This window comes from Aquila chrysaetos, chromosome 12 (assembly GCF_900496995.4).
Source record: "Aquila chrysaetos chrysaetos chromosome 12, bAquChr1.4, whole genome shotgun sequence".
In the NCBI taxonomy this organism is placed as follows: domain Eukaryota; kingdom Metazoa; phylum Chordata; class Aves; order Accipitriformes; family Accipitridae; genus Aquila; species Aquila chrysaetos.
In genome coordinates this window covers 31,695,616-31,707,808 of record NC_044015.1, presented here as the reverse complement: position 1 = coordinate 31,707,808, position 12,193 = coordinate 31,695,616, and the positions used below count along the sequence as shown (strand labels likewise).

The window sequence follows — 12,193 nt, the reverse complement described above, 5'->3', positions numbered from 1 at the left end:
ACCCCCTGGGTCACAGCCCCTGCCTTCTCCAGCTCAGCAGAAGCATGAGAGCAACTGGGCTTGGTCTAAATGCAGAGACACTTGGGAATGAGAGTTTGGCAGCAGGAAGGAAAAGCTGAGGCAGCCCCAGGGCTCCACAGGCATCAGCAAGAGCTAACTCTGCCCCTCCTGCCAGCCCCGGGAAGGGCAGCGGAGGTACCACATGGGCTCCTCACCCCCATCCTGCCTTCCTGACCCTGTCCCCCAGCAACAGCCAGTGTCAAGAGGGGTCTTGCCTGGCAGGCAGAAGCAGCCCTGAAGCAAGGATGATGGGAAAGCTGAAATCCTTTTGTGACCCCAGCTCCAAGCAAGGCAGACAGTTTGCCCTTATACAAATAAATTTTTATTGAGGTGAGTCGGGGACAGGGGAGCTGCACATGGACAGACCAACAGGAAAATAAATAATTCCATATAAATAAGATACATAAATAGTCCCACACAGCAGACTGCCTTGAAACAAGAAACCTCCCTGGGTCCCAGTGAAACAAGGGCTTCCTCAGGCAAGCCCTCAGATCCCTCCCCCCCCTTATCAAACCTCAACTTGTACCAGACAATTCACAATTTGGGAGCATACAGGGCACAGCTGGGCCCAGCACAACCCCCTCCTTAGTGTAGCAGTTGTGGAGTGGCATACACCAGCCCACACAGCCCCTGGCAGGGCAGGCAGTGCCCTTCACCCCTGTCCACTCCTGGGAAGGAGTTTTTCCTACCCACAGCAGCCAAGCCTCGAGGTCAAGGCTGTGCCGGTCCTCTCCAGGCCACGGAGAGGGTCTGTGCAGCTGGTGCATCACCTTGGGCAGGACAGCGCAAGCCCCCACTGCAAGCAGCTGCCAGCCACGGCAGGCTGGAGCACCAGGCCACAAACAAGGCACAGCCAGCCCCAAACCTGGCTGCAGGGCACTCACCCACCACCTCCCTGTGCCACCCCAGTCCACTCCACCAAGACCAGCACAACCAGAGCAGGAGCTGTCAGTGGGAAGACAGTGATTGCCCAGAGCCAGGGAGCAGCAAGGATGTCCAGACCTGCTGCTGTAACCACATCCACATGTCAGTCCAGAGTCCAGCTGAGCACTGGGATACAGGGTGCCCAGGTGGGCAGCCAGCACCACAACATACCTCCCATCCTGTGGGAGGGCAGGGGGAGACCTCTACATCCAGAGAAGGTCCCCCCAAGGTCCCATGCTAGGCCTCAGCCCGTTCTTGGAGGAGCTTGAGGATGTATCTGAGGCGGCGGTGGAGCTCAGGAGAGCAGCCCAGCTCCTGGATGCTGCACAGCTTGTAGGTGTAGGAGTTGCGTTCCCGGTTGATGTAGGTGACAAGGCAGGAGTGGTCAGGCTTGCTAATGATCACCTTGGTGTGGTCATTGTAGAAGTTCACCTAGGAGACGGGTTGGGCTTGGTTTAACCCACGCTTCCCGCGGCATGTCGGGAGCCAGGATGGAGCCACGCTTCCTGCCTCAACCCGTTCCTCCTCCCTGACCTGCCCAGGAGCATCCCTGCTCCACGCCCCACGGCGGGAACGCACCAGCCCCAGCACCGGGGCAGACAGGAGCGGCTGACTGAAGTGTCATGTCCCCCATGGGCTGGACAAGCTGCACCAGCAGCTCCAGGCACTAGAGCGGCATCCTGCACCCACAGCTGTTTTTCACAGCTGAACCTTGCATTTGGGCTGTGGCAGACAAGATCTGACACAGGCCAGGAGTCCCCCGCTGGCCTCCTCCTCACAGGGGTCTGGGCATCTCCACTGTGCCCCACACATACCTGGAGGGTGCCACTGCTGAAGAGCATGAGCAAGGCTTGGTCGGTCTTCACCCACTGCAGGAGGAGCAGGGCTGGCTGCCCGAGGTCATCTGTGCTGGGCAAGTCACCTCCCTTGGAGAGAGGGGTCTGCATAAGCCACTGGTCCCACACATGGGAGCACTGCCACCAGCAAACACACGGCCAAACCTGGACACACCCCCAGTGGGGTCCCCACTCCCAGGACACAGCTCTCTGGGTGTCCACCTGACCGCAGCCTGTGGGCTGGGAGTCCCACAGGCCCAAGCAGTGTGGTCAAGCCACGACCCAACATTCAACCCACCCATGATCCGAGCCCACCCCAGGGCCCCCGCACCCACCTTCATGAGATGCTGCTCCATGTAGGATGCAAAGTAGCGCAAGACACTCATCTGTCCCTGCAGCTGCTCAGGGATGGCGGCCACAGAGAAGACAAGGTGTTTGCTGTTGGTCGGGTTGTAATGCACGGTCCTGGGAGGGAGCAGAGCATGAGCTTTGGGGCCACCCAGCACCAAACCCACCCCTGGCACAGCCTCCTCTTGCCCCTTCCCACCTGAGGGGCTTCCCCAAAGACACCAGCCCCTTCCCCACTGCTTACCTGTGGTTGGGGGAAAGCGTCATGTGCGTGCCGTTGTTGAAGAGGACCCCGATGCTGCGGTTGGAGAGCTGGTAGCCAAAGCCATACTTGTTGGAGTAATCCACCCACTTGCTCACCCAGACAAAGTGCTCGTGGCGGGCCAGGGAAGCCGGGTTTTTCTCCGCTGGTGGAGAGGAGAGGGGGTGAGCAGAGCAGGCAGTCGGCCCCTGCCCACCTCACCTCCCCAGGGGGGAGCAGACCCCCCGCAGCAGGCTCTGGGTGGCATTTAAGGTACACCAAATAGCAGCCATGCCTTCATCCCATGGGGAAGGGGATGCACAGCACCCCGTCCCATCCCAGAGCAGTCCAACTGGTTTACCTAGGGGCATGGAGGAGAGGCAGGTCCGCAGGAGCTGGACAGCCGACTCGATGATGGCAGAGGCGGTGATGCAGTCTTCAAAGGCTGCAGAGAGAAGATGACAGGCTGAGTCAGCCGGCCCCGCTATCAGCCAGGGCAGGACGGGAAGCTCAGGGCAGGACGGGGTGGCCTGGGCAGGTATTGCTCACCCTCACAGCTGCTGGCCATCGTTCCCCGGATGGAGGGGGACACAGACTTGTGAGATGTCTCCTCCACCACTGTCTCCACGGGGCTGGAGCTGGCGCTGCGGCATGATACGGGGGTGGCCTGCAGAGATACCTGGCTTTATCACCTTCCTGCCTGCTCCCCCAAGGAGGGGTGCGCACAGGCTCGGGGACATTCTCACCTCATTCCCTTCCACGGTTTTATAGCTCATCTGCCGGCAGATAGAGGTCTTCATCAGCCCAGTGACCAGCTTGGAGATGTCATCCTTGTCCTCCAAAGAGCCCTTCTTGGCTGAGGAGAAAGCAAGCGATGAGCACGCTGCTGAGAGCAGGGGGGTGGGGACATCTGGGCCACCTCTCCCAGAAGCTCAGCTCTCCCTCATCTGCTCCCATGCCCACAGTGGTGAGGATGGTGTCAAGCAGCTGCCTCCCGCTTTCACTTCCCAGTTCTCATGCAACACAGGGCTTCCAGGAGGAACTGCCCCCACGGGTTGCAGCACAGCATCCGCTCTCCAGGCGCACACCCATGGCAGGCCACCAGCAGCCAGAAGGGCAGGGGCACACCCAGCTTGTGCTGGCCCTGGGCAGGGGGTCCACAAAGACCCATCAGGAGGTCTCTCCAGGAGATAGGACCCACTTCTCCTTGGAGGAAGGGTCACCCAGAGGCTCCTGGGCAAGTGCACGGACTCACCCTTGGGTTTCTTCTTCCCAAAGAGTGTCTTGGTGACTTTAGCGAACAGACTCTTTGCTGGGTTGGGGGGACTCAGCTCTGGAGCCATCACACAGCTGCTGGGAGGGAGCTTCTCAGGCGTGTAGCCCTGCAGAGAGGTCAAGGCAGAGGTTTGGTTTCCACAGCCCACGTGCTCCAGGCAGAGCAGCTGCCTTGGCCTGACCGCAGTCCCTCACAGCCCTCCTGACAGCCAGCTTGCATTTCCATCAAGCCTTGGCCCCACGACTGGAATTAATATGGGAAATTGTCCATGTTACAGGGACAGGGCAGCAAGAGCACACCGGATGCCTCAGTTCCTCTGGCTGGCATTTGGGCAGGACAGCGGCTGCTTGCTTTGAAGGACGGAGACTTGGGCTCCAAGGACCACACCATGCACACCCCCAAAAGCCTCATCCCACCCAGAGAAAGGTCAACACCAGACTCCCACCCGCTCACCTTGAAGAACTCATGGTCCAAGATCTCCTCGAGGGTGAGGCGGTCCCGGGGGTTGCGTCTGAGGATGCCAGCGATGAGGTGCTTGGCAGGCAGGGAGAGGAAGGCAGGGAGGGTGTACTCCACCTGCTTGATACACCTGTAGGTCTCCTTGAGGTCAGAGGTCTCAAAGGGAGGGTTCCCACACAGCAGTGTGTACCTGGGAGGGGACACACGTGCCACCGTCACATCCCTGCCAGGCTTGTGACTCAGCAGCACTTAAAGCAAGGAAGTTATTGGCATTTGGCCGGCCACACCTGGCCGGGAGCACCACTTCCAGCCCGGGCGGCCGCGCTCGCATCCGGCCACGCTTCCTCCTAGCAACTGTTTAGAGCAACAGGCGAGGAGCCCTGGGGAAGGGGAGAGCGCTGGCAGGCGAAGGCCACCCTCTGCCACCGCCACCGGGGTGGAAAGTGGGGCAGGAAGCTTGCGGGCAGCGGCCGGGCAAGGGGCTGGATGCGCCGAAGCAGCACAGCGATCGCTCCCCCGACAGAGCAGCGGCAACCGCCAGCCACTGAGATTTTCCGTTGTTTATCAGGTTTGCGAGGCGGTTGAGCCTGCTTTGAACCGGAGCTGAGCGTGGCACGAGAGCGCCTGCCCTTCGCAGCTCCCGCTCACGCAGCCCCCGGGAGCAGCATCCCGGGGTGGCGGGCAGCACCCGCTGCAAAGCGGGGCTGGGCAGGATCCAGCCCCTCGTTCCCCTCCCCCTGCTTTTTGGCAACCGCTGCAAAGCCACGAGGCAAAGCGCAAGAGGACTTCCTCATCGGGGCTGCTCCGCAGCCCGGCTCTCCCGCAGCCCGCGCAGGCAGGGCTGCCCGGACCCCTCGCCACCCAGCAGCACAGACTTACATGACACAGCCCAGAGACCACACGTCCGACTCTGGCCCATGGCCCTGCCTCAGCAGCACTTCTGGGGCCAGGTAGTTGGGGGTCCCACATATTGTCCTGTGGGGCAGAGCGCCAGGTCAGCGCATGCTCTGTATCCCCTCGCAGACAACCTCCCCCGCTCCAAGCCCTGGGATTTAGATTGCAGACTGTCCTCCCCCCTCCATTTCGCTCTTTGTGGCCCAAAGCCCCCCCCCTCCATCTACAAGGAGCCCCACACAGACTCCCCCCCTCTCCAGCTCCTGGGGGTCAGGAGCAGCTGCTCCTGGGGAGCCATTGGGAAGAGCTTGTCCTAGAGCCGGGGAGGAACAGAGCCTTTGTGTCCCGGCCCGTGCAGCCGGCAGGGCAGCCGGGCAGGCACAATAGCAATAGTCAGCACATTGTTCTCCCCGACGGCTGCGAGCTCACTCCTGAAGGAGCCACAAAGCCCCCAGCCCCCTCGCCTTGCCTGCAGCTGGGGCAGCAATCCCTCCCCCAGCCCAGGAAGGGGCCCTAAGGCTTGCCCTCACCAGGCCAAGAGGGACCACTCACCCCTCCACCCTCCCGGGAAGCTGCAGGAGGAAGAAGAGTGAAACCTCAGAGGCCCCTGGAACAGGGAAACCTCAAACTCACTTTTTCTTCTGGTCAGACATATCCTGGCAAGCAGCTAGCCCAAAGTCCCCCACTTTCAGCTCCATGTTTTCATTGATGAAGAAGTTGCCTGCAAGTCAAGGGCGATGTGTCACCACAAGTCCCTCTGGGGCAGCTCGCTCCCCACACGGCACCCTGCCTCGACCACAGCACTCACCGAGCTTGAGGTCTCTGTGCAGGATGCCCTTGAGGTGAAGGTATTTCAAGCCTGAGATGATCTGTTTGAGGTAATAGCGCACTTCGGGCTCCAGCAGAGTATGGCGGGCCTTCCAGATGTGGGCCAGGGACTGCGGAAGGAGAGAAGGCAGCTTGGTGATGGCAGGCAGGGAGAACAGGCAGCCCTGCTGACTAGGCATGGGGCAGGCAGGGTCAAAGCCTGTTCTTCCAGAAGCTGCACATGCAAAAATAATCCTCCTTCCACAGCCATGACCTCAGCAGACTCCCCACACAAGGCTGGAGGTTGCTCAGCACAGCCAGGGGAACCACTGGATTTATGGTGGCCTCACCAGGAGCTAAAGATGCCAACAAGAGCAGGCAGCCCGAGTAGGACAGGCAGCCAGTGCTGTCCCCAGTGCCATGTGAAACCGCACAGCTTGTGGCTGACCTCAGAGGGTGTGACAGAGCAGGCAGCAAGGCAGCCCAGGAGAAGGAGCGTGCTAACAAAGCACCTCGGATAAGACCTGCTCCAATCAGCCATGGCTCTGTTTAGGACATCCTTTGGCAGGGAGGCCACACCAGCGCTCACCTTCCTACTGCAGTGTTCCAGGAAGATGTAGATGCTCTCTGTGTCCTCGAAGTAGTGGGAGAACTTGACGATGTGCTTGTGGTGTAAGTCCCGGTGCAGCTCGATCTCGTTGGTGATCTGAAAGGGAGCAGCGGTCCTGGGTGAGCACAGGACCCCTGCTGCACCCTGCCAGCCCAGCGCTCCACCAGCCCCATAGCACCCCACCTTCTCCCGCTGGTGGGGTTTAGCCACCCGACTGTGAGGAATGACCTTCACGGCATAGGTTTTGTTGCTGGAGAGGTCCGTCATTTCATAACATCGTGCAAACCCACCCTGCAAGGGAAGAGGTGGTTACAGATGGGTGAGAGACAGCTCTTCGCCCCTGCCTACAAGCCTCCTCCTCCTCCTCCGTTCCCTTGCAGCGCAGCCCGGCGAGCGTCACACGCTCCCTCCTGCTGCGTCGCCCACTAAGATCTGAACTGTGATGCTCTCAACCAGGGATTTTCTTCACCCAGTTCCTGTAAAACCTCCAGGGTGTTTTTCCTCCCCCCTTGGCCGGACTCCGCATCTTTCCACATGACAGATCAACCTGGAAAGTCCTGCGCCGGGCAGGGAGCCCGGAGACCGAAGGCCACCGAAAGGCCGCCCCATGGAGACAGGTTTTTCCTGCCGTGATGTCAGCCTCCAATCTGCACACTCAGCCGCCGAGCCCGCTCGGGCCGGGCTGGGAACCGGCACCCACCTCCCACACACGCCGCTGGCAGCGGGAGGAAAAGTTGCGTGTGGCAGAGCGGCGCGGGCCGGCACCCCTGGGAACCGGGGCACCCGCCGGCCCACGCACGCCCCGCGGGGCGCCCCGAAACCGATGCGTCTCCGATAGCCGGCAAGGCATGCAGCCAGCCCGGGTGATTCACAGCTTCCAGCGCTGTTGCGGACCCGCCGGGAGAGGCGGGGAGGGCGGAGGCGGCGTGCGGCGGCCGAGGGGCCGCATCCAGCCCCGGGGCCACCCCGGGGCGGCGGCGGAGGCGGGGGGGGGGGGGGGGGGTCGGGCAGGCGCGCAGCCCCCCGCCCCTCCCAGCCGCACTCAATCCGGCACGCCGCGACCGGTGCCCCCCCGCGGCGGCTCCCCCTCCCCCCAATTCCCCGGTACCTTTCCCAGCAGGCGGCCCTTGCAGTAGGAGCGACCGGAGACCGGGTCGGTGATGATGCGGGTGGTCTCGGCCGCGCGGGGCGGGGGCGCGGGCGCCGGGGCGGGCTGTGCGGGGAGGCAGGCGGCGGGGAAGGGGGGGAAGAGGCCGGCGGGCTCCATGGCGGGCGCGGGATGAGAAGAAGGAGGAGGAGGAGGAGGAAAAGGCTCCGCGGGGCTGGGGCTGATCCGCCGCCACCGCCGGGCCCCGCGCACGTGGCCCCGCCGCCGCGCGCTACCGCTGCCGCCCCGGGAATCCCGCCGGCTTTATCAATAGGCGCGCTGACGTCATCCCCGTAGCCCCGCCCCCCCGGCGGCCCTGCCCTGCCCTTAAAGCGACCGCCGCACGGGGACAGGCGGGGGAGAGGGGGCGGGCGTGGGAAGGGGCGGCGGGGTCCTACGCGCCCACCGGCAGCCCTTTGCCTGCCGTGACCCGGGAGGGGAGTCCAGCCACGGCCCTGCTGCCTCCACCGCACAGCCCCCCCCCCCACCCCATACACACACAGCACCCTCCCCGGGCACCCCATGCCCCCTCCCCTAGACACAGAGACCCCCACAGACAGGGATCCCCCTGGACACAGGGATCCCCCATAGACACGCAGAGACCCCTCCTCAGCTGCCTCCCCTCTCTCCCGGGACACGCAGAGCCCCTCCCCACACACATCCCTAAATACACACACCCACTCGCATGACACCTCCCCTCACAGAGGTGACCAGCTTGTGTCACACGACCTCCACGGGGACTGGGGACCCCCCACCCACACCCCACGGAAAGGCTGTGGCCAGGGTGGGATTTCAAAGCCTAAGTGGTTGCTGTGTGCCCTGGCCCCCCCATGCCAAACCTGGATGCAGACAGACACCCCCCTGGAGCCCCTCACTCTGTACCAGGGGCTGTGGAGGGGGGTCACAGCCCACCCCAGGTGGGGTGCTGGGGACGTAGGGGACAGTGGAAGATGCACGTGAGCTCCGCGGCCGGACTGTCCCCTGGGTAGGTGTCCCTTGGCCACGCTTTGCCCCGGCTCCATCCCAGCCCTGTGCCCCAGTGACCCTCAAACAGCCCCAAAAGGTCAGTCCCCTGCGGCTGCCCACGGTGGCCAGTCCAGGACTGGGGACCCGCAGGACTGTCCCACTGAGGACCTCCATCCTTGCCCCTCGGCACCTGGGCACCCCGTCCTGGGCTTCCTGGGGGCTCTGGTGGGGCAGGGTGGGCCTGGCTGTGCTGGCCGGGGTGTGCGGTGGTGTCCAGGCAGTGTGCCATAGCGGTGCTGCTCTCTAATGGCCATGAGGAGGACACGTCTCTGTGTCACCCGAAACAGGTCACGCGGGGCATCTCTCTCTCCCCACGGGCATGGGATCCGGCAGGGGTGGCTGCAAACCCACGGCCCCCCATGAGCCTGGAGCAGCGGCATTGTGAAAGCCCCTCAAAAGCAGATCCTGCTGCCCTTCCCCTGTTCCATACTTGCACACAGGGTAACCGTGTGTACATCCCTTGCTCTGTGCCTCAGTTTCCCCACTCTGCACTCCACCTCTGCTTCCCTGGGAGAGCTCAAAGCTCTGGTCACAGATGATCGATTTGCTCCTGAATATGCTGTTTTTGCATGAGTACTCCCAGCCAAACGGCCCGTGCTTCACAGCACAGCCCCTGTAGGGAGAATTAACCCCGTTTTTTTGCTGCAGGAAAGCTGAGCAAAAAAAAAGCTGAGCTGCATGGAGAGAGGAAACGAGCCGGATCCGTTGACTTTTTTCTCAGGTTTCCAGCTTTTGCAGAGGAAATACGTGCAAACCCACCACCCAGCAGCAAACACGCTCCAGGAGCAGGCAGGGAGGCTGCTGCCTCTTGGGGGAACGCTGCCTGTTTCCACCAGGGCCCCAGGGGCTCCCCGGGGCGCGGGTGGCGTCACGGGGCAGCACTGGTTTTCCGACAGAGGCCCCGGCTTGGGGCTGTGGGGAGCTCCCCGGGCAGAGCTGAGTCAGCGTCTGGAGTCAGCGTGTGGGTGGAGGCACCCAGGGGTGCGGGGAGGCCCCGGGGCACCTGCCTGGGGGTGGCGGGATGACCTGCGCGGGGCTTGCCCCGGGGTCCCCCGCAGAGGCACGGCGGGGACCGGTGAGGGCTGAGAGCTGCCGGCTCGACTCCTGCTGCCCGCTGGCTCCAGGCGAGTCCTTGGGCCGGGTTTGGGGGCGCGGACGGACCCCACAGCCCATGTCCCACCAAGGCTGAGGAACCTCCTCTCCAAGAGGGATGGAGCCCGGGAGCAGCCCCCCTTCCGCCTGCAGCTGGGGTCTGTGGTGATGCAGAGCATCGCAGCCGGGGTTTTTCCCATCACCGAGCTGGGGCGGTGGGAGGAAGCGTGGTTTAACATCAACAACCTGCCCGACCTGGGGAAGGGGAGGCTCTGGCGTGAGCTCCCGTCTGCCTGCAGCTATTTAGATGGAGTTACAGTAAAAGGGAGCCAGACTCTTTGGGGAGGCGTACAGCGAAACCAGGACAGGCACCCGATGCCAGTTGCATCAAGGGAAATTCCATCTAGATACTGGGAAACATTTTTTCCCCTGTGAGCACGGTAAAATATTACAGGAACCCAGAGAGGCTGCAGGATCTCTGTCCTCCATGATACTCACACCTCACCTGGTCCCCCCCAAGGTCTCCCCACCCTCACAGTATTCAGTGATGCTCAGCTGCATCAGGAGCAGCGAAGCTGAACCCAGCTGCCAGCTTGCCTCTGTGGCGGGGCTGCCTTCTCGGGGCAGCTGCACGGCGTTGCTGTGTGCTCTGCACGCAGCCACTGGGCAGCAAGAGCAATGCCAGCCAAGCACCTGCGTCCCCCCACAGTCTGGGGTGCAGGTGAGCTCCCCACAACTGAGGTGACAGCCCTGACCCCCTCGGGAGCGGGGTTTTCCCCTCCCTTGGCACTCTCACCTGGTGAGCTTCTGCAAAGCACGGGGCTGCAGCCACGGAGGAGGAGGAGGAGGAGGGAGAGGGTGGCTGGTCCCTTGGGTGAGCCGGGGAAGGAAGCGCCAGAACCAGTACCAGCACCAGCGCCAGCAGAGACCAACCCACCCCAGGGGCTGGCTGGGGATGAGCAGAAGGGAAGGTGCAAATCGGGGTGAAGCTGCCTGGAGAGAGAGATAAAAGCACCTGGATCCTTCTGGATTAAGGACATACTTGGATCTGGGGTGGTATGTAAAATGCCAGTGCTGGAGGGTACCCCCTGGGATGCAGAATCCAGCCCAGGGAGGTTCAGGGAGCCCTCTGAAATCTCCTGCAATGGGGTTTTGGCTCAGCTACTGCTCTGAAACAGGGGAAGCAGGGGAGGCTTTACCCCAGTTGGGGTGTTAGCAGGCTCCAGCCTGTTGGTGCCAGCTCGGGGCTGTGTGACCGTGCCCAGGGCACCCCGGGAGGCAACTCTCGTCCCCCCAGGCTAGTGCGCTGCCGGCACCTCCCTTCCCGCAAGGGCCCAAATGGCCGTTTCCTGCGTCCCACCCCAGCAGCCGGGATCTGGCCAGCCCTGCTTCCCCCCCCACCCCGCTCCATCCCATCCCATCCCTGCTTCCCAGCAGAAATCCCTGGTGCAGCGTTCGTTGCTGCGGCATTTGCTGCACAGCGCAAGGTGCTGGCACCCCAAACCCGCTGCTCACATGGCAATGCCCGCAGCAGGATGGGGCAGGTCCCGCTGCCAGAAACCCACCCCTCTGTCAGGGTTGTGGGTCTGGGAGAGCCCCAAGCAGGGTGAACGGAACAGGGGTGATGGGTCTGTGCCAAGGGGAGCTGCTGCTCTCCCACTGGGGGCTGGAGCGTCCCTGAGCTGAGGCGTGAAAGCAGCACCTGAGGTGCTAGTTTTGAGCCACCAGCAAGGGGTGAAATCAAGGGAAGAAACTCTTGAGGCCTGTTGCCTTCACAAACATCGCTGCATCCCTCAGGACAGCACTGGTGGCCCAAGGCAGCCTGAAACAACCCAGTGCTTTTATTACTGGTGTGCTGAGTTTGCCAGGCCTCTGAGGCACCCCAGATATGCAGCATGCAGGGTGTCCTGGCACTCTGCACCCCGAGCCAGGACAAAGAGCGGCCGCCAGAGCCCGGCCCCACTGCGATCACCCCACTGGGCTCCGGCACCACGGCACTGCACACGTGCTCAGGCCAGGTCCCATCTCACCCACCACCCACCAGTACCGAAGTGCTGTCGGTACCACACCATGTGCCTCGGTTTACCTGGTTCACGCCGCGGTGAACGCACATGCACTTTCAGGGTGTGGAAACACAGGTCCCCTCTCCAGCGCTGCTTTTCCTGTGGGCTGTAGTGCTCGTGTCTGACTCTGCTCCTCCTTCCCAGCCTGGGACTTGTGCAGGATGGAAGGAAATTGTAGGGGGTCCAGTGATGGAGAGAGAAGCTGGCTCCTTTGGTCCCCATCCTACAAGCATGTCCACCCCACATCCTCTCCCCAGTGGGGCTGGGAGTTGCACCGAGCACAGAGGTGGGGACCAGCTGGGCAGAGCCCTCTCCCCATCCCAGGAGGGAGGGGAACTCAGCAGAGCCCAGCCTGGCTGCTTTCCAGGAGCTCGGGGGGCTGGTGCTGGAGGGACATATGGCTTGTGGAG

The 12,193-nt window shown here is 62.8% G+C and overlaps 1 protein-coding gene across 1 annotated transcript; it reads right to left on the bottom strand.

Moving 5' to 3' along the window:
- Positions 1-366: 366 nt before the first annotated feature.
- PLK3 (polo like kinase 3) lies at positions 367-7,884 on the bottom strand. The gene is made up of 15 exons (XM_030034153.2): positions 7,564-7,884; positions 6,639-6,746; positions 6,435-6,551; positions 5,847-5,976; positions 5,672-5,759; positions 5,024-5,119; positions 4,139-4,334; positions 3,665-3,791; positions 3,156-3,265; positions 2,959-3,076; positions 2,771-2,854; positions 2,413-2,575; positions 2,156-2,285; positions 1,800-1,910; positions 367-1,416 (listed from the first exon to the last, which is right to left on the bottom strand). Exons 1-15 carry the CDS (start codon positions 7,720-7,722, stop codon positions 1,222-1,224), a joined length of 1,932 nt encoding a protein of 643 aa, XP_029890013.1. The 5' UTR covers positions 7,723-7,884; the 3' UTR covers positions 367-1,221.
- Between the last annotated feature and the right edge of the window lie 4,309 nt (positions 7,885-12,193).